The sequence below is a fragment of the Xiphophorus maculatus genome, chromosome 23, assembly GCF_002775205.1.
Source record: "Xiphophorus maculatus strain JP 163 A chromosome 23, X_maculatus-5.0-male, whole genome shotgun sequence".
Classification (NCBI taxonomy): Eukaryota; Metazoa; Chordata; class Actinopteri; order Cyprinodontiformes; family Poeciliidae; genus Xiphophorus; species Xiphophorus maculatus.
Genome location: NC_036465.1, coordinates 18,941,094 through 18,965,047, shown reverse-complemented (window position 1 = coordinate 18,965,047; position 23,954 = coordinate 18,941,094). Strand labels below are relative to the sequence as shown.

Here is a 23,954-nt window from a genome sequence, read left to right as displayed (position 1 = left end):
ACGTGATAAAAGTAAAAATTTCATTAGTCACCTCGCAGGTGATATGTGGTTTATGAATTTTGTCCAAGCCAATTTGTTTTCCCTCTAATCCTTAAGGTTCAGTTTAACATACATTATAGCATTTTCTCCCACAGAGATATTAAGTTGTTACACATCAAATTGGAATTTTATATTTTATTTTTTCCATCACATTTCTACAAACACACACAATATATTTGAAGATTGTGCGCACAGCAGAAAAATACACACAATATTTTATTTTCACAAAATACCACAATATCAGACAACTGCAACAAAAAGGTCGTCTAATGCCTGGCCGCTCTTTGTTTTACAAGAGGTTGCTTTGATTTTACAAATCAGACTTTTTTACAGAAAACATGATGAGTCGAAGCTAAAAATGTTTGAAATGATTTAGCTTAGGCTTCTCCAACGTTTCTCCAAAATGACATGCAGTTCTCTTTATGATCCAAACAGGGCAGAAAAAAACGGGTATATTTGAACATCGTAGTGGTCACTGCTCACTGAGAGAAACCTTTCACCAATTACAAACACAGAAATGAAGAGTAAATGAACAGATCAGCTCCTCAAACTAATCACTGAAGACATGCCACTGATGGATGAAGCAACACAAGCCATGTACAGTGAAACCTGCAAAGCGTGTACTCCGCTAATCTGTAAATCAGATGCTGCCTGCAGTCACACCTTGTCATCAGGCATGATGATGTCCCTGTTGAGCCCTCGCTTGTCTTTAATGTTCCTAAAGGTGAAAGAAAACACACCTCCAGCGGTCCCCTCTGCCCGTTTCACATCTCTGCCGTTGCCTCTCACGCCTCCCTGCTCGCAGTCTGCCGGGCTGCCAGGCAGCAGGTTGGGTGTGGAGGGTGCTGAGGTGGTGGCTCCCCAAATGTACAACGTTTCTCCCTCTGGGCACGGAGGGAGGCCCTGGCTCAGGTAGCTGGGGCTGGGGCTGGCAGACGACGGCAGGGTGCGCTGACTCCCGTTCAGCCAGTTGGAGGTGTGATCCGTTGAGCCCTTCCGTGAGTTTCCAGAGGAGCGGAAGGTGGAGGAGCGGTAGTTGTACGTTCTCCAGCCGGGACGTTTCTGCTGATGGCAGTGGCACCTCAGGATCCGGATGAAGGCCAGCTTGAACTCGCGGCTGTAACAAGGGTAGATGATGGGATTCAGGCAGCTGTTGAAGTAGCCCAGCCAGAAGATGACTTTGAAGAGGGTCTCAGGTGGCCGCAGATGCACATTAAAGGACCCTGAGGACAACAGATAAAAGGAGATGGATCAGTGGAAAACAGCAGACTATTTTGTACAGAAAATCTTATTCTCTACAGGCCAATTTTTTCATCAAAAAGAACCTCAAAATAAATAATGACTCAGTGTTTTGGTTATTCAACATAAACATTCTGTTTTTATTGGTCTTAAATGAGTCAGGCCAGTCCCATGCTTCTGGACACTTAGTGATAAAATCAGAGATACAACACGGTTTTGTGCTCATGTTGACAACTCGGTGAACTATGGTCAAACTGTACTCCTCCAGTTCAGATAAACCACTCCAACAATGCTTTAGGTTATTAAACTAAACATAAACTTTACAGCACGATCTTTTTTTTTTTTTTAAAACAATACCTAAGAATATTGTTGCTTTTAGAGCCAAAATGTTGTTTGAACATTTTTCATCAAACAAAAAATGTTTGAAATGTTTCATCAGACATTTTTTGATGAATTGCTTAAAAAGGAAGAGTCCAGCGATTCATTTTATAAATTTTTTGTGCTAAAAATTACACACTGAAATGGGGAAAAACTTTTATTCTAAACCTCTTTGAGTGAACATGCTGAGCCTAGATTATTTCAAATGACAAAATGTAATTATAGAAACGTAACGCAAAAATATACTGTAACTGAACTGCGTGTAACTCTTGGTTTCATGTTTAGGATTGATCCATATTTATCCAGCAGGTGGCAGCATTGATTAAAACGTTTTTGCACAGAGTGAATTGAAACGTCACCGCTACAAAACATTATCCAACAAGACAGAATTTATATTTAGAAATACCTTTTATAAACGGGTTATGTGCTTATCTAAATAAAACATTGTGAAATATTTTTAAAAAGAACAAAGATTTATCCAATCTTGGATTCCTCTTTAATTCTGTGGGAGTGTTTTATTATTTGAGATGCAATCATTAAATGAAATGGTAGGTTTTAGGGAGAGGTTATGAAGCTTAAAGGGCAGTAACACACTTCTGCCTTCCACACAAAAACTAACACAGGTTAATGTTGCGTGTAGCGCTCAGGAAGACAGTCCTGAGCGTAACTTATTGGAGCAGGCTTATAATGTTTAAAAATTAATGACTTCTGCACTTGTATCAATCTACACTTGATGATACTTGTTCCTCGATGCGGTGGAGATTTAATACATGAGAATAACAGACAAAAGTGCGGAGGAGATAAGAGGAAGTAGATGAAAAAAAGTCCATTAATACGCACAGCAAGAGCAGGATTAGTGTGAAACAGAGACATTATGTGTTCGCATGCCGGCAGATGTGAAGAGTTCTTAAATTAAAGCGACCCACGTTCTTACATTAATATCAGGCTCCCGGAGAGGCTGAAGATTTATTGTAATTTCAGGATTTCAAGTGTGAAATTAGTTCTGGTAATGTATGACAGACGGGTGGAGGCACCTCAGTTTGACTTTAATAGGAACATCGGAAAGACGGCTTGAATGGTTCCTTATAGTACTGCATGTTTTATATTTCACTGACACTTGTTGAATGATGAAGGTGAGGGGTCTGCATACACATGCTTACTGTTGTTCTGGATGATAATCCCATAAACAAAATAAAATCTCTACCTTGAGTGTTTCTGAGGCTTCGGTGAACCAGATAGAGTTGTCTTGGCCTCCTGAGCTGCCAGCGGTTTTTGTAAGCAGCTGGTATTTTCATGACCCCCCCCCCGCCCCCCTTTCTGGAAACCCACTTAAATGTGACTGCATGACTGTGAGTGACGAGGATGACTGGGATACAGGGTATGCCTCTGCAGAGAGAGCCTGTCTTAATCCATCTCAGTTTAGGCATCAGATCCTGATGAATTCTGATGGCGACGAGTGCTTTCGTCGCAAGCCCTAAAGGATCAAGTGTTAAAGGAAACTTTTTTCATTGGTTCTTAAGAGCATTTAATGTCTGATTTCAGAGATCAATTTTTCCAGACTGGTGTGTTGGCTACAACCATTTAGCTTCTCATTTACTCAACTAGGCAGGAAATTAACCCAAATTTATCTGTAGTGGTTCTAATGATGTGTGCAATGGAACCAAATGACCCAAACAACTACAGACCAAATGATTTTTCATCACTTAAACGTGGAACTCTTACCAGCCCAAAGAAGCTTAAATCAGATTGCTAAACTCCCAGTTTATGAAAGCACAAATTAACAATGTAAAATATTCTGCAGAGGGCACTGCAGTGGAGCTGGACTAAAACTTGTGACCCATATACTGAGTCCTTAGTCCTAGAAGTGGCTGTCACAGGTTCGAGTCCCGGCCTGTTGGCCTGTCTTCTCTCTGATTCTCAACCCGCTGCCTGGTCTGACCACTGTCAAATAAGTCACTACAGCTGAAAATAAAACTTTTAAAAAAATACACAAATATAAAATAAATCTAATAGTTTACTCTATTTTATTTTGCTAAAGTTAATTTATCAAAATAAAAACCATAAGACTATTTACTAGGATAACTACCTTGGCACGACACCGGCCAGAATAGAGTTGGATGTTAAATCATGCCCCTGTGAAAGTAAAACCGCGTCCCTGATAAGTATTGAAAAGACTCCAACTAAGTGGACGGAGCCAAGAGACACTGAGAGCCTCGGCCAAGCGTGGGGATGAGTGGAGTGGTGGGCCGGGTTGTGGTCAGAACGAAAGAAGCTCTGTTGCCAACTTGGCACTTTGTCACAATAATTAGCAACTTTTCAGACCATTTTAGCAACTTAAACACCATTATGAATGAAAAGGTAAATAGATAAATACATTAACTGTATGACAAAATAAGCTCCCCATTAAAAAATTGTATTTATTTATTTTTCATGGAAACAATTGAGTATTAATTATTAATAGCAGCATTTATTTATTTAGTTTTAAATTAGGGATGCACTGATATTAAAATTTCAGCTGATATCAATATCCAATAATAACATTGCTGCTATTTGCGATTACTCATATTGTATATATTACATATATTTTACTATCCTTTCAACATCTTGGAAAAAGAAAATTACCACACTGCTGACTTCACCACTGCTTTTCTGCTTCAGTTCCCCAAAGTCCTGTCCTGATCCATAGCATGACCAAACAAACACCAATCTCTTCTCTCACCCTCCAGAAAGAACAAGAAGACCAAAATGAATATCATGTAATATTGGCCCAGTTTTATTTGTCAAAACTATACAGACATGATAAAAAATGACTTAACATCAGCTGATGGCAGTTTTAGTTGCAATATATCATGCACCCCTAATTTAAATGAAACATTTCTCCTTAAGTAGAAACAGTTGGTGGATATAATAACTAAGGTTTTGCTTATTTTAACAGTGGTAAAAAGGATAGTTTTTTTTGTTTGTTTAAATAAAAACAGATAATTTATGTTAAATATTTCAGCTTACCATGTTTGTGTAACATAGCGAAGCTGTGCTAGACTTATCCAAGACTATTTTGCATAAGTTTCATTCTATCACATGTTTGAATAAGAGGTAGGACATTTTGGGTTAAAGTTAATTGAAAGACTGCGATTTATTTTTAAATCTCTTAATTTATTCTAAACTAATTGCAAAACGAATTTCCTCACAATTCAGACCAATCAATCAGTCATAACTATTTCTACTATGACACAAAAAAATAGACATTTGGTGCACTGCATATCTGTGCCTGATCAAATTTGTTAGACATTATTTAGAAGGCAGATGCTTGTTTACATCAGTTGTCACGGTTTGTGATGCATTTCAAACTAAACACCAGCGCTGCATCAACAAGGCAATGAGATCAAGAGGGATTTGTTCTGTCAGACAGGATTGCGTGAAGGTACAGATCTTTTGGGGAGGGATGAAAGATTTCTGGAACACGGCTGCATTTGTCTTCCTAAATCTAGCCTTCAAGCCAAAAGTGCAATCAGGGAAGCAAATGTTTTGACTATCAGGATGGTAACTCACAACATGATGGTCATAAAAACCAACATTCAGAAACAATCAGGGTTTGTAGAGATATGGGAACACTCAGGAAGGAAATGTGTGGTGCAGATACAACTGTAGTTTACTGAACAGGCCTTGATTGCGTTTTGGTACAACTTTGGTACTATGAGAAACGTATTCATTTAACATTGTGAAATTCAAATGAGCTTAACTTTTGTCCTAAGCTATGTAACTGAGCATCATCACGTCAGTATTCTACAGCTAAACAAGGAGATGGCATCGTGCTGAGGGGTTGTTTTTTTCCACAATAGTCGGCAAAAGACCAGTCAGAACTAAGAAGTGTAGCGATAAAATCCTCCATTTAATGCTGTTCACAGTGGACAGCCATCAAACACACGTACTCCTAAGAGCAATTTACTGCTACCTTGAAGAAAACACCATGACAAGACAGGAACAACTAAGCCAAAGTTAAGATCTCAATTTATTACAGACGGAGTAAAACATCCATCTGGCATTTCTTATGAGAGACTAATGAATTTTTAAAAGAAAAGTTGTACCCAAAGTGATAATTGAAGAAGGCCCGTTTCTTAATATAAAATGTTTCAACTTTTATTCTTCTGTTAAGTAAATGCATTAAACGCCCAAAGCTTCAACTAACAGCATGTCCTTTGATGCAGATTGTCTTGAGTTTAACAAAACAAAAATTCAATGGTCATTAAGAGCTTATGTTTTGATTCAAAAGTGGAGATAGCCTCTTAGTTCCTTCATTTGCTGTTCAATTACAAACTAATAAATCCCACCCTATTTTTCAAGTAATAGTTCACGTTTGAAACCTTAAATGTACTTAAAAGCATCAAGTTTACTTAAAACACTTTAAAAAATGTGTCTGCTTCATAATCCTAATAAGGACCATCAGTTTTGACAGATCAGACTGAAAGAAAACTGGAAATATTACTGGAAACATTTTATAACATATCCAGGCTTCTATAGCTAAAAGAAAATCCAAAGGATGAATGGATGGATAGTAGAACAGACATAAAATTGGTATTAATGCCAAATGTGTTTTCCTTTGCTTATCCAGACCCGTAAAAAGCTTAATATCAGATTCTGTACTTCTGTATTTTTTGCAGTTTTCTGGGCCTCTAGATAAGAATATGTATTAATCTGCTGCTTAAGGCAACAAATAATGAAATAATATTTCTTTACAGCTTGCATTATAGAGCAGAAGTATTTAGATTCAAATCCAGGGAACCGACGCATTAGATGAAAGCAAAGCGAATCACTCTGAATCCCCACTTAATTTAAAAGCTCTTCTGATGGCCTGAGACAAACACGGACATGCTACCTTCCTTCCGGGAGGAGCTAATAAAAATCTTGGCCTCTATTAAAAAATAAAGAGGTGGGCCTAGGCCATCACGTTCATGGATCTCCGTTACACAAGCATGGGGGATAAATAGTAGGAAACACAGGATAACGGTGGAGTGGCCTGTAGCCACATTAGGAACATATTTGTTTGTTTAAGTTCCATGTGAACTCGCTCCATTTTTGTCCTTTCAGGAGTGTTTATGTTCAGAGCCTATAGTATAGGAGGATGCGATGGGCTTGAGCTGCGAGACAATGGTATAAATATACAGCAGATAACTGCAGGAGGTTTGATGTGGGTGGTGGTCTTGGGTTCTTCTGTTAAGAGGACCGCTCGCACCTCCTTCCTGAGGACAGGCACACACACATCTCACTCCGAAACACAGGAACATCTTAACAAAACTCTGCATCCTGTTATTCTCGCTAATTGGAAGGAGCGATGCCTATTCTCTGCCATGTGAAGCACACACACACACACACGCGTGTGTGCACAGAGTATGTCTTTCTATCCCCACAAAAGCTCTGCAATCACTTCCTTTCATTTTCATTAATTTCTATACCCTAAATGTAACCAAAACTCAATTCACACCTTAACCTAAACCTAAGCTCTAATCTAAAAACAGAACTTCTTCTTATTGGGCCCCTGGCTTTGGGCCCATAAGGAGCTGTGGGTCTTCACATGTAGTATTTGTTGGAAAAAGGGGCCTTACAAGGTGAGAAATGCTAAAACACACACGCCCACATACACACACACAAACTTCTCCCTCTGAAACTCACAAATTCTGTTTCATAACACCTATAAACATGATTAATGTGGCTCAGATTGAAAGCACTACGGCCCTCACACAGAGCTTTCAGTCAAACCGCAGTGTTGGGATATTTTTAGGAAATCACACTGACAACCCAGAGACCCCTTGCCTTCACCTTCCTCCTGCCCCACAGACCCTACTGCTCTTCCCTGCCACCTTTTTTATACATCGCTTTGACATGCTGCCCTCTCATTATTTTCCCTCTTCTAAAAAAATCCCATCGGTTATCCTGGTGCACAGCTGATCATCTGCTCAATGAAAAATGCACAGAAAACCCCCCCATAAATTTCACATTTTCATAAGGAGGATACGCGAGTGCTGGTTTCTGCTAAAATTTCGCATTTGGACGGCACAGTTTACGGCGCCTTCGCAGGATATTTGTGCTCGTTCTGGGTGTTAAAAAGCTGCGTTAGGATGTAACACATGCAGCCCACTGATCATTCCTCTTTGTCTGGGCTGCGAGGATGAGAAAGCGAGGGGAGGGGGGCATTGAGATGCATGACAAATGTCTCCACTGATGGGTCTCTGTTCTGCAAATTGAGTATAATCTATAAAACTCTTAATGAATGCTGTTAAATCAGTGAGGGTAGAGTTTAACAGGGTGTATTAATGAGGATGAAATGGACATCATGAAGCTTTAGAGTTCCAAGTCATAGTAAATTGTTCCATGTCTATAAACTGAGCTGTTCTAAGCATCTCTTGACAAAAATCTTCTGTTTATGAAGTTATTGAACCCATTGATTTCATGAGTCTTGCTCTTCTTGTCATTTGGACTGATTCACTGGAGGTGGGTTGCAATAAAGAGGAGAGAACATGAATGCACTCATCCATCACTCTAATCAGCTACTTCTTGATTGAATGATTATTCAGCTATCACGATGACAAAACGGTCTTGTAAAAATCAAAGCTCAAAACGTTAATATGCACGATGGAGATAAATTTTTCTTTCATGCTTCCCACTTTTAGTCTACTGACAACCTTCCATGCATTTTGTTGACTGTTGTAGATAACAGACCAACACAAAGTAGTGCACAGCTGCTGTCCAAATGTTTCGCGAACAACGCGGAACAGGGTGTTGTGCATTTGTTGATGGCTCAACTGATCCAGTAGTTGTTAAAACGACTGAATCTAAACACCTTAAGTTGTTTAGATCTTGTTGGAATTTTGACAAGAATCTTTTTTGCGAAATAGTTGGAGCTCAGACAGTTTGGATGGAGAGCATCACCTGGGTTTAGGTCTGGGATTGACTTCATCGAAATCATCCCATTGTAGATCTGGTTGGACGTATTAGGTTCTTATCCTGGATACAAAGTTTCCAGTCTACAAAGTTCAGCCACTAGCAGGTTTTTTTTCCAGCTTTAGCTCCATCCATCTTCCCATCAGTCCCATCTGGAGGAAATCCATCCTGCTGTATGATGCATGAGGTCAAGATGCTCTGGAGCAAGTTTTCATCCAGGTTGTCTATGTACGTCCCTGCATTTATCTTTCCCTCTATCCTGACTAGTCTGCCAGTTCTAGTGCCCCTCCCTCACCTGTTTCTGTGGTCTCTCTGACATTCCTACATATGGCTTTGGTTCCATGGGAGAAAGGTGGCTGTTTGGAAAGTTAAAGCATGGAAACTAAAGGAGTGTTGCCTGTTATGCTTTTTTTAAAAGTATGATATAGCACAGGAGATGTGCACAGCACAAGCAGGCAGTTGTGAGAGAAATCATGACCTTAATGATTAATTAAAATGTTTGTACTAGTATTCACGCATATATCCTCACTTGACCCTAACCGATTGCTTAAATTGTGTAACTCTTGTATTTTAATATAACAGTTTTGATTTAAAGCATTAAAGTAATTTATGCACTTTAAGAAATTTGGAGAATTTATGAAGCGTTTTTTTAAATCTGGTAATGTACTTTAAGAATGCTCATCATATCTTACTGAAATAAACATAAAAAAAGAGCTATAAATGTTTACCATGATATGAATGTCTGTTTTTCAGAAAAAATCCCCAACTGTTTAACATGAGGCTAGTCCTGAGCTGATCTTTGCAAAGATAAGGGTTTTAAACAGAGTAAGTCAAGTAAATAGGATACATATACAGTATTTCTTTTTATCTGTGGTTAAAAAACATCTTGGTTTCATTTTTATTTAAACTAGAATTGAATAGAGCTGTATTTAGAAATAATGGCATAATAAACAATGGAAGCTCAGATGGAAATCTGTGTTTTTATGCTTACAAGGCCACCTAACTCAGCTTCTTTGCTCCTTGAGAAACACTTGTTGGCTGAATGTCAGAAGTGATATGGCCTCATACCAAAAATTAAAAAATGAATAGAGGAAAGTTAGGAAAATAGGAAGTTGCTGGTAAAAATTGGCAGACTGAACTTGTGTTTTAAAAAAAAAAAAGATGAAAAACTGCTCAGATGTTGGTTGGAAAATAAAAATCAAGCATGAAAGAGGATGAAATCTCTTGGCCAGCAGGAGGCGGAGAATGAGCGCTGCTGGTAAGTTTTTAAAAATCCAAAATGCATTTTGTATTTGGACACCTTTTACAATTTTTTTTCTCTAAATATTGGGATCAATTGCCTTCAGAAATCACAAAAATTAGAGTCAATTGTGTGTAATATCATCTGTGTATAAATCAAGTTAAACTACAAAGGCCTCTGATGGACATTAAAAAACATTAGTGAAGAAACGGCTTCATGAACACCAAAGAACCCAGTGGAAAGGTCAGGGGAGAGGGGTTCAAAACAGTTAGATTATAAAACATTATCCAAAGCTTTGAACATCTCACTGAGCACAATTCAATGCAGTATCAAAAAATGGAAAGAGATTGTGACACCACAAACCTAAAAAGACACAGCAGTTCATCTAAACTGACAGATCACACAAAAGGAGAGCATTAATCAGGGAATCAGCCAAGAGATCTGTGGCAGAGAGTCACATATCAGGCTGGGAAATCTGATGACAGGACAACTGTAAGTCATGCACTTCACATATCTATCCTTTATCAAAGAGAGGATAAAATCTGTCTTTATGCCTCAAAAAAGTGGTGGCAACATCATGATGTCAGAAGCATTTTCTTCAACAAATACCTGATGAAGATGAATTGAACTAAATAGAGCACAGTATGTTTAAAAAAAAAAAGCCTGTTAGAGACGGCAAAAGACCTGAGATTGACTTCTGCTTCAGCAAGTCAACGACCCCAAACACAGCCAAAAACACAATGGAAATGTTAGATAAAAATCCTTTTAATGGCTTAGAATGACTTAGTCAAAGTCCAGACCTGAATCCAACAGAAAAATGTTCCAAATACTTGAAACTTATTGTTCACAGAATCTCTCCAGACATCTTGATCTGTTTTGCACCGAAGAATTGGGGAAAAATCTTCTGTCTCTATGTGCAAAGCTGGTATAAGCGTTCAGCTGTAACTGAAACATGAGGTGGTTCTCAAAATGATTGACTCAGGGGAACTAAATACAAATATATGCAACACTTTTAAGCTTTGTATTTGCTAAAAGTAATATGTAATATTATTTACATTTGATGCATTTTTACTGTAATACAAAATGTGGAAAATTTTAAAATAAAAAGGATATAGACATTCATAGAAATGGATGGAGATAATCTGACATGCCAAGCCAAACAGCAGAGTAAAACCTTGTAGACTATATGGCAAAAAAAAAAAAAAAATTAAGTGACTGGAGTTTTAAACAAGTAAATTTAGTTTTACTCCCTTATAATTCCTCTCCATGGCTGTAATTAGATTTTTGATATACAGTATTTTCTTTTGCATACTAAGATACAGGAATGTGACGTAACCCAACGTTAAATCCGCGTTTGTTCTGAGACTGATTGAGTTTTTTGGGGCTGCTTTTGATCAGTAGTTGAAGGCTTGGAATACCGCTAACATTATAAAACATCTTTGATCTATTTTCTTACAATCTTGACATAATTTGATTCAAGTTGAAAGCATAAAAGGCAACACAGAAGTTAAAAACTCAGAACAAATTAGTCAACCCTGGTTGTCTGCTTGCCATTTATGTTCAATAAACCATGGTATTTACAAAATCTGAGCCAGACAGAGTAGATCAGTAATGACGCGGGAAGAACGGGGGAGGGGGTCACATAGTTTGTCAAGCGGTACTCAGGGGTTGTGACCTTTCAGACCTAAGGTCAATGTAGCTCTGTCTGGAAGCACGCAGCCTTACTTTCATCTGTGCAGTCTAAAAATCTACAGAGATGGACAAGAGGGAACCATGTCCAGCCTCACTGACAAAATCCTGAGAGAAATGCATGAACCAACCTGCACACAAACACACATTCAACCTATGCATTTCATGTATGGAAACCACCCTCCCCCCCTCTCACACACACACACTCTGCGAGCTGGAACCCCGTCAGCGCACATCGCCTATCGGTGACAGCATGCAGTTGAAGAAAGCTGGGTTAATAACGTGTGAAAACGGAAATCCCACACTGTGGGTGGAAGCTAACAAACGCTCAGGGAGCAACAGGAGAAGAGTGCTGCCTGCGATCCTATCGGACTTGGAGAATTTTAATTCAGACCAAAGTATCACCAGAGAGCTGAGGTGCACAGTCAAAGAGAAAAACAGTGACTAAAATGGAAAAAAAAATGTAAAGAAAGTGTGCACCTTCTAAAAGATTCAGCTATGGCAGAGAGCTTTCAATGAAGATGAATTGTAAAGACTTTCCTGTCAGGAAAGACTTGAACTTGCCTACTTTAAATCTGCATTAAGTAAAGAGGCATAGTGCTTTGTCTCAGTGTATCAGTATGCTACGCATGGAGAAGACCGCAGCATTGGGAGAGGAGAGGGGCTCCTTGGCAGTTTGTCCCATGGTGTTACATAAATGGGGCCTTCCGGCTGACCCCTCTCCCTGGAAATCTACACTTTCAAGGCTCCTAAATCTGGGGCATCTCAAGAATACCTTCAAGCTACAATCTCTCCATCTTTGAGGATATGAGGCTCAAAGCCTGAGGCATGCGCACGCTCTCATCTGACCATGGTAGACAAACACACACAGAGGCAAATCTCTACAGAAGCAGTAATGCAGTGCCTTGAAAAAGAAACAAGCGAGCAACACATTTTGTGACATTACAACCACTAAATTTTATATATTTATTTGGAATTTTATGTGATTGGTCAACACAAGGTAGTGCAAAATTATAAAGTGGAAGGAAAATGAAACATGGTGTCGGGAATCTAACTGAGCCACATGGAGAACAATTGCTAAACTGCACACAGAGAACAAACGGGAATATAAAAATAATGAATCCCAGAATGTACAGCATTAAGCTATTTTTGTGATAACTTCCAGGAAGGCGCAAGCACAGCAGGAATCCCAATGATCTTATGGAGCTGCAAAACTTAGGCTGCAGCAGTGTCCGCTCTCTTTTGCCTTTGCTCCCAAAAGCTGATTGTGGTGGACACGCATGGACGTCTTGCTGGCTGAGTAAAAAAACTGGATCTTCGAAGATACTTTTGATCCAGAGTATGGCCTGCTGTCTGTGTAGCCAGAGACTGTATCTCAAAATAAGCCCAAAACTGTCTGTCAGATTTTCTGCAATAAGAATTTGACTCAAAAATGCTGTAAGAAGAACCCTTAGGATAAAAACAATTTTTTTTTAGTTTATTGTGATTTACTTATGTTTGGCTGCCAGTCTTTTATGGCACACAAAGGCACATGTGGGACTAATGGGGGTTGCTAAGTGGCGCAGTAGCTAATTTTATTACCACACCTGCCATCCATATGCCAAATTGTGAGTCGATATCTATGGTTTGCCACTAGAGTCAGTAAGGCCATTCGATCACTGTGAACGTGTAGTTCTTAGGTTTGAAAGCTAATTTGCTAATACTCCACGTATTGTTATTTAATACCAAACCTCACCAGGCAGGTCAGAAAGCAATAACTGACAGAAACTGTGAGATGTTGCATATGAATTCTTGATAATATCTGACTTATTCATTGTGATTGCAATTAACAATTTTCCTTGGAACTTATTGATAATTATTTCTAACCAAACTAAGCCTATTGTTGCACAGTGGCATTTATTAATTTCTTTCTTACATATAAAAACTGTACACTTTTATTCAGCTCACCAAATAAACTCCCATAAGGTTTTGTCCCTGGATTTTCCTCTATTTATCTCTATCCATCTTCCTTTAACTCTGATGGCTTCCATGTCCCTGCTGAATAAAATAAATCCAACAGTATAATGCTGCCACCACCATGTTTCACCATGGCAGTGGTGTATTCTATTGCCGTTCTTCCTCCACAGGCAGTTATCTGCAAGCCAAAAGGTTTTACAGAACCTTCTTCAATGTTTGCTGTATCCCCCACATGACTTGTGGCAAGCTTTAAATGGGACTTCTTGTGGCTTTCTTTTAACTTTTTTGCATTTCTCTTTCCAGTATTCCATAAAATCCAGATGTGTGGAGTGCATGAATAATCTCTGCAGGTCCTCCAGAGTTAACATGGACCTCTTGGCTATTTATCCAAATAATGTTCTGCTTGTATTTATCCGCAGTTTAATACACACAGACAGAGAATTAGGTTAGTATTTTTGTCATTAGGCGAGTTGTTAGGAGTTAGTTCTGCTGGATGTGTGTAGCTGTATTAGATTAAAAGGGAATAAATACAAACTCATGCCACATCCTATATTTAAAAAATAGAGAAAAGGTGGGTCCTTTTCTATCCAACTCATAAATATGTAGAAAGACTTGGTTGGTTTTCTGACCTGCTCACCACATTTTTCCTTTCTTGCATTGCTTAATTCCACTTGCAGTTTCTGAAACAGACCCGTTAGTGTTTGTCACGTCATGGAGTCTCGGCAAGATTGATGAAAACTGAGCAGATCGGAGGCCACAACCAGATTAACTAACAAAGAGGAAATACAGCAAAGGATAACAGGAATTGTTTGGATAAGTTCAGTAGGAATTCCTCCTCAAATTCCTAAGTGTTTCATTACTTATTACAGTCCCTAAATTAAACGAGTAAAATCTCATAAAGTCTGTGAGTTTGTAGATTGTGTCCCACAGTTTGTAGAAATATTAAGTCTCAACAAAGCTGCTGTCCTCTTTGCCTGCAACTCCTCCTACAATGTATCTATAGACAACCAGAGATGCACTAAGGCTGTTTCTCCTGCTTAAAATGATTAGTCATTGTTATTGTTATAGTATTATCCATATTTATGCACTACAGCATCAAATGACCCCCAATTTCATTTTATGGTGCTGAGAAAAAAATGCATGCAAGTACATGCTGCTGGTTTATGCGTATATATGGACTGTAAATAGTGAGAAATCTAAGTCCTGATGCTTAGAATCAGGACTTAGGGGGAATCTGATATTTTCAGACCTGCTGATCAGAAAGCAGTGGGATTATGGGCAAACATTTGTAATAAATTAGAATATTGCTGAAGAACATTTAAAAAATAATAATACAGAGAAATTGGTTTAAGTACAGTTTGTGCTTTTAATACTTGTTTGGGCTCTTTTAGCATAAATCACTGCCTCAGTGCAGAGTTCCCTGCATGTAAATACTTTTTTCTTCCACTTAATTTTCCAATAATATATTTGGACATCTCATTTTGTAAACAGTCAGCTTCAAAGTGGTTTGAATTCATAACTATGTAATGTATGAATGTATATGTAACCTCTGAGTTTTACTATTTGAATCCAGTTACTGAAATGCACTTTTGATGACATTCTGGTTTCTTGGGATACACTTGCATGTGCTTAATTTGGACGTTTCTACGTTTGTTACTCTGATCTGTGTAGAGTTTTGTGGGGGGCCCCACAGCACTAAGCTGTTTTCAGAAACATCAGATTGCCCCTGTTTTCATATTTTTGTTAAGTTTTTAAATTATAGGATGTTCAGGATTGTGGCTGCAAATGACTATAACATACCTGTCATCATAACAGAGAATAATGGAGCGCTTTGTCAGATGTGACCTGCTGAACCTACCTATAGGCAGGGCCAGAAAGAAAGGCAGCCAACATAGGACGAACATTCCGACCACAACTCCCAAAGTTTTAGCTGCCTTCTTCTCCCGGGAAAATTTCAGGAGCTTCACAGTGAGGGAACTCCTGGCCTGGTGCGCACGGCCTTTTCCGGTGCCCGGTGCGCCGGGGTCCTCGTGCACCTGAGAGCCCTTGTGGATCCTGAGGGTCAGCTCGCTGGTGTTCATCCTCTCCCGCATCACGCCCGCCTCCAGGTTCTTCGTGGTCCTCTTGGCCACGATGTAAACGCGGCAGTACATGGCCAGGATGACGGCGAGCGGGATGTAGAAGGAGCCGAGAGAGGAGAAGAGCGCGTAAAACGGCTCCTCTGTGATGAGGCACACCGTGTCGTCCGGCGCCGGCGGCTGCTTCCAGCCGAACAGAGGTCCGATGGAGATGACCACCGAGAGCACCCAGACCCCGAGCATGGCCAGCAGAGCCCGCCTCTCCGTCACAATACCCGGGTACTGCAGCGGGTGGCTCACTCCGATGTAGCGGTCGATGGATATTACGCACAGGCTCATGATGGACGCCGTACAGCACAGCACGTCCAGCGCAGCCCAGATGTCACAGAAGATCCGGCCGAACACCCAATAGTCCAAGATCTCCAGGGTGGCAGAAACCGGCAGCACCGTTGTCCCCAGCAGCAGGTCGGCCATGGCCAGGTTAAGGATGAAGTAGTTGGTGGGGGTCCGCAGGTGCCTGTTGCACACCACGGACAGAATGACGAGGATGTTGCCCGCGATGGCAAAAACGATGAACGCCCCCAGCACCAAGCCGAGCAGGGCGGCGCGGGTGAGGTCCAGCTCGCCGAACGCGGTGTGGTTCGTCCTGGAGCTGTTGGTGGAGTTGACCTGCATAGAGTTCCACTCGAGGTCGGAGGAACCATTTTTCCACAAGTTTGTTACATCGTCAGTGCTCAAACTCATTTTGAGTCACGACGTGCTCCATAGCAGGCTTTCTATCACTATAACTAAAGAGTATGTACTGCGTGCAAGTGCTCAAACTTCCCTACGTCCACATGGTTCTTTCAAAAAGTGCCGAACCATGAGTCCACATTAGTCCATTGAGCAGCCGATCTGTTCGCAGGCAATCCCTCTCCTTCCACATTTATGAGGGTTCAGTGGAGAAGTGAGGGCTGTGGCAGTCATCTCCTGCCTCCTCTCCTCCTCTCCCACACACAGCACTGCCACAAACTGACCAAACATACCCAAAGCGAGCCGACAGAGTGCGCATGACGCACAGCACAAAGAGAGGTGACTCTTCATTATTCTTACCATGCAATTCAGTTAAACAAATTTGTATGTTGCGATGCAAATTATTTTTGCGTTTTCAGGACAAAATTATTATTTGTTGCAGTAGCTGCGCGATTTTATAGCTAGACCTGAACAACTTAGCTGCCTTTATGCTGGTAGTGACATGTACGGGAACACCCCTTTTCCCACCAGAAGAGGTTGCCTAATTGAACAAATAAAGTGTTGCGCAAAAGGCGCATTAACTCCCCCTTGTACTCCCCATGGTAAATGGTTGCCTTGATTTAGAGGGCGTTTTTTGGCCTTCTTTAACACAGCAAATTAACAAAAAACAAAGACAAGCTGAAATAACCTATTAGGAATAGAACTGTGCTTTCAACTATTTTGTTTATTTACCCTCCAAAAAGGAAAAACTGTCTCGAAAAATTAAGAAGACTCCGTACAACTGAAGGTCATATAAATAATGAAGCATAGCACCTTGCTGCACTTGCCAACTTCACGCTGGTTTCACATTTTGTTAGATTAAAAGCAATCAGCGGCAAACTTTTTGGGATGAGTCTCTACCAACTTTTTTCATCTGGAGACTAACATTTTGACCTTTTTGTTCCAAAATAACAAAAACTTAGTCAAACTGGCTAGCCTGTAAATATGTATTTACTACATTTGAAACAATTCCCTAAAGTTTTAAAATCTCCTTTAGTTATTTGTACTGAATTTTAGATAAACACTCTCATTATTACTGTAATTTTTTACTTATTCTAACACCAACTTGTGGTTACAGCACAAATCTGCAGTGGTTTAAAGGATTCTGTGTTACAGTATTTTTGTTCAGACAAAGTTACAATACTTTTGATTAATAGAAAGAGAGTAAATCTCAAAAATCCTAATTCAGGTTCAGCTCTGGACTTCATGGTGGTCAGTTTATGTGTGAAACTGCTTCCTGAACCCAGTTTTATCCCAATGAATCCCAGCATTGTTCTCCAGAGTGAGAAGGTGCAATAAACAACCCTCTCACATTGTTGCAAAAGGAATTTGTAGCCTCCGACTGCATCATTTGGGGTGAAATAACGTATTGTCAACTAAAACATTTTATTCTCTGCAGTGTTTTTCCAATAACAGACTCTTAACAGTATTCTCAGTTAAAGCCAAATGGTAGCTTATGACATGCAGGCACTATAACTAACAGCTTGTGAATTTGTGATTGTTTTATTGACAGTAAACGCAACATGAGCGGTTTAAAATGTGAAATTGATTCTTGCATGCTTACTTGTGTAGTCCTACGCAGCTGTTTGTTCCAGTTTGACTTCTCATTAGTCAGCAGGAATGATCAGCGTCTCTGCTATTGATTAGCTGTGGGATGTGTAAGCAATGAAGGGTCACCAGGAGGATGGGTGTGTGTGTGTGTGTGTAGGGGTGTGTGTGTGTGTAAAAGAGAGAGAGAGAGAGAAAGAAGGAGAAAACAGGATTGTAAAAGCGGGTTTGGCAACTTTTAGTGTGATGATGATAAGAAGGTCCAACAGTAAAACTGAAGTGAAATCGTTCTCTATGTTTATATACCTTTCTCTTTTCAGTCATTTGCTTCTCTCTCCTTGTTTTGTTCCTTTGCGTTACCCTTTATTTTGTAAGTTAGTTTTCTTCTGCTAATTAAACTCCACTAAGATACAATCTTTCTATTTCCTATCTCCCGCATTTGGGTACAGCACACCCACCATGCAGTCAGATCACTGGGGGATTGTGAGGCCAATGTGTAGTGCAGAAAATGCAGAGAAATGGACAGAAAAGTAAGGACAATGCACTCCATTATAAATTCTTAGAAAGATATCAATAAAAATGTGTATTATAAAAAGGGGAAAGTTATAATATCATCTACTCTATAATCATTAAATCTTAGTCTTACACCATTTATCTGAAATGTATCTAGTGAAAAGCTTCTTCTAGTCCTTATCCAGTATCTGCAATGACATCAAGATATGGGCTAGTCCAAGATTTTCTGTTTCTTACTCTTTAGCCAGCTCTTGGTGGATTTACTGGTGTGTTTTGGGTAATTGTCATGTTGGTGAGTCCACCCCCATGCTTCAGAGACAATTTCAGGCAATATTTGCCGTATTTGGTTTTATGCCAAACATTTCCTCCCTCCTGGTATCAAACTCTATGTGCTGTGAATACATGTTAGGTTCTTTGGACAGTTCTTTTAGTATATTGTTTTCTGCATTTAAAGAGAATTTGCTCCAATGACCAGACCTGGACTTTTTGGCCGCTGCTTAGAAGTTTCATCCTTTTTCTTTGTTTTGTTACTGTCTTCCACTCAGTGAATTGAAAAATATTTTTCAGACATATTTAAATCCCTTACTAGCCTAAAAAACCATTACAATATTCATGAACACCAAACCAAACATATCAGGTTTAAATACAATAAGCCTCCTTCAAAAAACAATATTAAATATCTGACGTATGCCTGATATAATATACATTTGTGGGGTGTTAGCTACCTTGTCATTTTACAAAACTTCCAGGTTTTATACTTTATATATCTATATATTTTACAGAACATATTTAAAGGTCTTCACTTCAGTTTGTATTAGTTTATGATATTGTGTTTTTCAGTATTGGTAATATTAAATATCTCCTGTATATCCAAAAATATTAGAAAAACATACAAGCAGTTGTCAGGTGTCCTATTGTTTTCGCAGGACAGTTGATGGTAAAAACAATGAGCACTGAGAAAACTGTGTATGCTGACTGCCTTTGCACTAAAATTTACCCCAAATTTGGATAATGGAAGAAAAAGCAGCGTCTTTATTCAGCATCCCGTCCTGAACCAAGTGCTTCCTCATTACTCTGTATCAGTGGAGACCAGGTTTTATAATTTCTGTGTTTTTTTTCTTATAAACACAGACATTATTCTGCTACGTTCTGTCTGCATCGTTTAAGATAAGTTAATAAATCGCTTATGGCTATTTATTTTGAAGAGGATAAATAGTCAATAATAATTTTTGTTCTAGCCAAATTTCCTCTTCTACAGAGTTGATATGGATCTTGCACATACCCAAAAAGTAATTAGTGTACTTCCTGACAATATTCAATAATATAATACAAATTAAAAAATAATTAGAAAGAATAAAATTAATTTCCTTTTGATTGTGTCTGAGAGCTGGGTGGTTTTCCTGTTGTTGTAGTTCAGAAGTGTACAGTTCATCTTGAGTTTTGTGTGACATTGTCTTAATCAGTGGGCACACATTGACTGATGACTCTGCACCACTATCAACTCCCTGCCAACATTCCTCTTTTCTTAATTGCAGTGATGTTTTTCTTATTTTTGTATTCTTTACCACAGTCCATTTGGTTCACTATACTTTAGAAAGGTGTTTGGCTGGATGTATGACGGATTATGATGTCAGGATTCTGGGTTGTTTAGAGTTGCTTTGGTGTTTCAATGATTTTCATTTTAGTTTCATTATTATTCTGTTCCTTGATTAGGTCAACCTTGTTTCTATTTTACTTTAGTTCAGTCCTTCCTCAGTGATTCTAGATTATTATGTTCCTTATCTTTTGTCAATGTTAGATTCATTATCCCAGTTACCCAGTTTGTGGGGTGCAGAACACTGGAAAAGATTGTTGGTAAAAACAATTTGATTTGTTAAATTAACAAAATAATGCTTTTGTTATTACACTACAAAAACAGCCATTCTAAAAATGCTTTTAGAGGTAATCATATTTAATGAAACTTATTACACTTCAGGGAATTCATTGATCAGTAGCAGACCTCAACATTTATCTGTGTTTCATTGCCGGAAGTCAGTATTTGATTATTTGAGCTGTGATTATGGATGTATGATTTTGTGTCCTTGCTGCATGCATAAGCAGGAACTTCCTAAAGATATGGTCTATTAATTCAAAGTTTGGTCTCTTTGGCTAACAACTTTTCAATTTAGTGTGTAGAACTGTTAAAAATACATTTTGCAGGGAGAAAAAATATATACTGTTCTATAACTTGCACTTTGCAGACTGATAATGTACCAGATAAAAGTTGAATTTGCATAAAACCAAACTAATGAATGGCTCTTCACTGCTTTTAAATGACATCTTCAACATTCTGAATATTTAAAAGACTCAACAAGGTCTGTGCTGTGAAAAAGACCAAAAAAAGTACAAAGTGTTGCTTTTAAGAAGAAGAGATAAGAGTTTTGTGATGTCACTTTAAATAAGTTCAAAGTTCTGATAAACACAGATAGCTGCTTGTTGTCAGACTGTAAAGGTTCCCATGATGACTGGATTATTCTGAATATCAGTCGTTCTTATGGAAGATAGGATTACCATAACTCTCTTGATGTTCAAGTTCAGAACTCTGCGGTACGAGTCCTGCACTGTTTCTGCCAATCAATTACTCAAATCGTTGTTTAAAGGTCAGCAAAGGATTAATTTAAAACCCTGACAGAGCTAATTAACAGAGTCAGCCTAAATGAGAGAGGCACTTTTTGATCTCAGGAATCCTGACTGTATGTAATCTCTTATCCCTAATTTGAACTCCTTGGAGGGGAATCAGATGTCCACTCTATCTCTTAGATCCCCTTAGATATGATCATACTTCTTCATACATAAATCACTAGGAATTATCCTTTTCTATAACTATGACAAGATTTTAGGACAACAATCAAATGCATTTCTCTGCCCATTGCACCTGTCTTAATGCGCTGATTTTCTTTTTTCAATAAACATGAATGTCTCTGCTGCTATTGCTCCAGCAAAATGCTACAAGAGGGAGAAAACTATCCTAGGGCTTCTCGAGTGTAATATGGAAAGGTCAAAATTTTACTTTCTAGATAAGGTGAAAGGTCTTAAAGATCTACTGAGAAAACTTCTTTTATTTGTTTATTTCTGAAAATAAACTAATTTTGAGTTGGAAATCAATGTCAGAGCGCATTGCATGATGGGCAGCAGCAGCCATGATTCGGACAAGAAGGAGCAAAACAACAATGAATTATTCTCATGAAAGGCATATTAGGTTTACAGGAGTCTTTTGTTATTAGTATTAGTGTTGATATTCTGTTACTGGTCTCCAGTGGCACTGAAAAGTTTTACATAAAAAAAAAATGCAGCGTAAAATGAGTATTACAGGATCATCACAGTTTCTTTATTCAATGACAATATTTTTTATTGTTTGATCTTACTATTTTATTTTCCAATGCCAAATCTCTTTTTCAATGCCAGTGTAAGCTGTCACCACTTTAGCTCCATACAATTTGCTTGGCTCTTGTCTGCTCTGTGAGATTATCTACCTCTGGTCCTGGATTCATTTACCTGAACCCTGATTAATGTCCCCATAGATTTTGGATTTGTTCTGCCTGCCCTGTTGCCGACCTGGACTGTTTATCTGACTACTGAGCTTTGGATTGGAAACATCGTCCCCTTACCCGATGGTGAGATCTGATCATTGGAGAAATGTGGGCATGTGTGTGTGTGTGTGTGTGTGTGTTAAAATGCTGTTGCCAAACAACAAAATTCTGTTTTTTGTAATTAAAAATGTTTAACCTTCTTTGGGTTGTGGTTCCCGTCCTGGGTCCAAATTGTACTCATTACATTGATATGAGTTGTTAATTTTGTTCTGTAATATGCTTTTGTAGGTCATCTTATTCATGTGTGAACAGAATTTGATTAGTTCTTCTCAAACACGAAGGACTAAGAACTAGCAGTGTTAGTTGGACCTCAGCAGAACATGTCCCCCAAAAAGAAGTCAACTTTATAAATGTGGCATGTTTTAAACTAATTTGTAAGAAAGTGCTTTTCAACCCAGACGCAAACCTTTAATATTACAATGAAGAGGTCCAATACTGAGTCTAGTAATAAAGAATGTCAAGAGAGAAGGAAAAAGAAGGTTCAAAATATCAGACTGCTTCAAATTCAACTTGTAATGGTCAGAGAAAAACTGTGAACACTTCAAAAATCTGAGTGCTGCTCTTTGGTAGGTTCCACTGAAGAGCAGCAGGAGGTTTTTTTTAGCCCCCTTCAGGGAACAGTAAGTAGATCTTTAACAAAGAGATCTATTAGATACATTGGCAAATCATTTGCACAAAATTAATACATAAAAATCAACTTGCAATTTGATCTAGATTTGGATTGGAATCCAGATTTTTAGGATCACCTTTCTTTATTCGTTGCTGTACATTTAACTTCAGACATTTCTGCTTGCTTCTGCTTTTGTTCCTGATTTGCCTCAAATTGAGGAGGATCTGTTTTTTTTTTCTTGGCAGGAGGAACATAATTTCTAAATTATAGGAGGCAGTGGACTATTTGAGTTCTTTTCCCAAACATGATTCGGTCTGCAGGACGGTTATTTGCCATTCATTTAATCAAAATCTAAAAAAATCTGATTTAAGATTCTAACATTTGATCCATGGAAAGTTTCTGTAAGTTATATTTTAAGGATCAGTTCTGTATAAGGAAGTTTCGTCTTAGTCTGACATGTTCTATTTAACTTTTAATATAATTTTCAGATTTTCAAAATGCTCTGCTAAAATGACAATAAGATTTTATCACAGAAAAATCAAGATTTGACAGGTTTTCTTAAGCTGGCATCGCCTCTGCCCAGGACATGACCGCAGACTGATGTTATCAGTTCTACTCACTGAAAACACATGTTTGGTATTATGTTTTTAAGAAGGTAAACAAATACTGACTTGGTCACATTGAACAGACTGGACTGATTTAGGAGCAGCGCAGCATGACATGTGAGAAAGTTACACGCACACGCCAACATGCACGCATACACAGTCTCCAGTTTATGTTGCAGCTCAGGAGGCCGGTACCTCCGGCACAATTTGTCTTGTGCTTATGTAACATAGAGCAACATGTCTCTCACACTCACTGTGGATGTTTTTAGCCTTGAATTTGGCAGATAAATGAAAGTAAAACCCACACATAATCTATATAGATACCAGCCCACTTGTTGAGTGGGCTGTTATTGGGTGGTGTAGTCAACCCCTACGCTAAATATGGATGACGTTGTGTAATTTTCAGGGACCCACTTTACGTTGTATTACGGACAGAAACTCAGAAATGTGTTTAATAGCTTTGGTTTAAAAGAAATACCTGCAACAGCTACATGTCTGAATCACATGTGCAATGATGAGTTGTGTTTGGTGTTGGAAGAAAACCCCTGCATGTTGGCAAGGCTGGAAAGAGGCACATGAAAAAAAATTAATTTAGAAAAAACAAAGGCAAGGAGTGTTATAACGTAATCCGTAAATATCACAAACAGAGTTTAGTGAAACTAAGATGAGCTCTGATGAAAACCTCTGACAACATATACAATCAGAAGTTATGACAAACCAAAG

General features: G+C 38.7%; 2 protein-coding genes across 3 annotated transcripts in view; one reads left to right on the top strand and one right to left on the bottom strand.

Annotated features, from left to right (window-relative positions):
• Window positions 1-186: 186 nt before the first annotated feature.
• On the bottom strand, window positions 187-16,767 carry LOC102237405 (alpha-1A adrenergic receptor). The gene is made up of 2 exons (XM_005795485.2): window positions 15,336-16,767; window positions 187-1,262 (listed from the first exon to the last, which is right to left on the bottom strand). The coding sequence occupies exons 1-2, from the start codon at window positions 16,297-16,299 to the stop codon at window positions 697-699; spliced, it is 1,530 nt and encodes a 509-aa protein (XP_005795542.1). The 5' UTR covers window positions 16,300-16,767; the 3' UTR covers window positions 187-696.
• Window positions 16,768-21,953: 5,186 nt separating this feature from the next.
• The window catches only part of LOC102237146 (hepatitis A virus cellular receptor 1 homolog), a 48,807-nt gene continuing 46,806 nt past the window's right edge, over window positions 21,954-23,954 (top strand). The window contains exon 1 of one of the 2 annotated variants that reach the window (XM_023328981.1): window positions 21,954-22,040. The gene's annotated coding sequence lies outside the window, so the exon portion shown is untranslated. The remainder of the gene's footprint in view (window positions 22,041-23,954) is intronic. The other variant, XM_023328982.1, reaches the window with a different exon arrangement.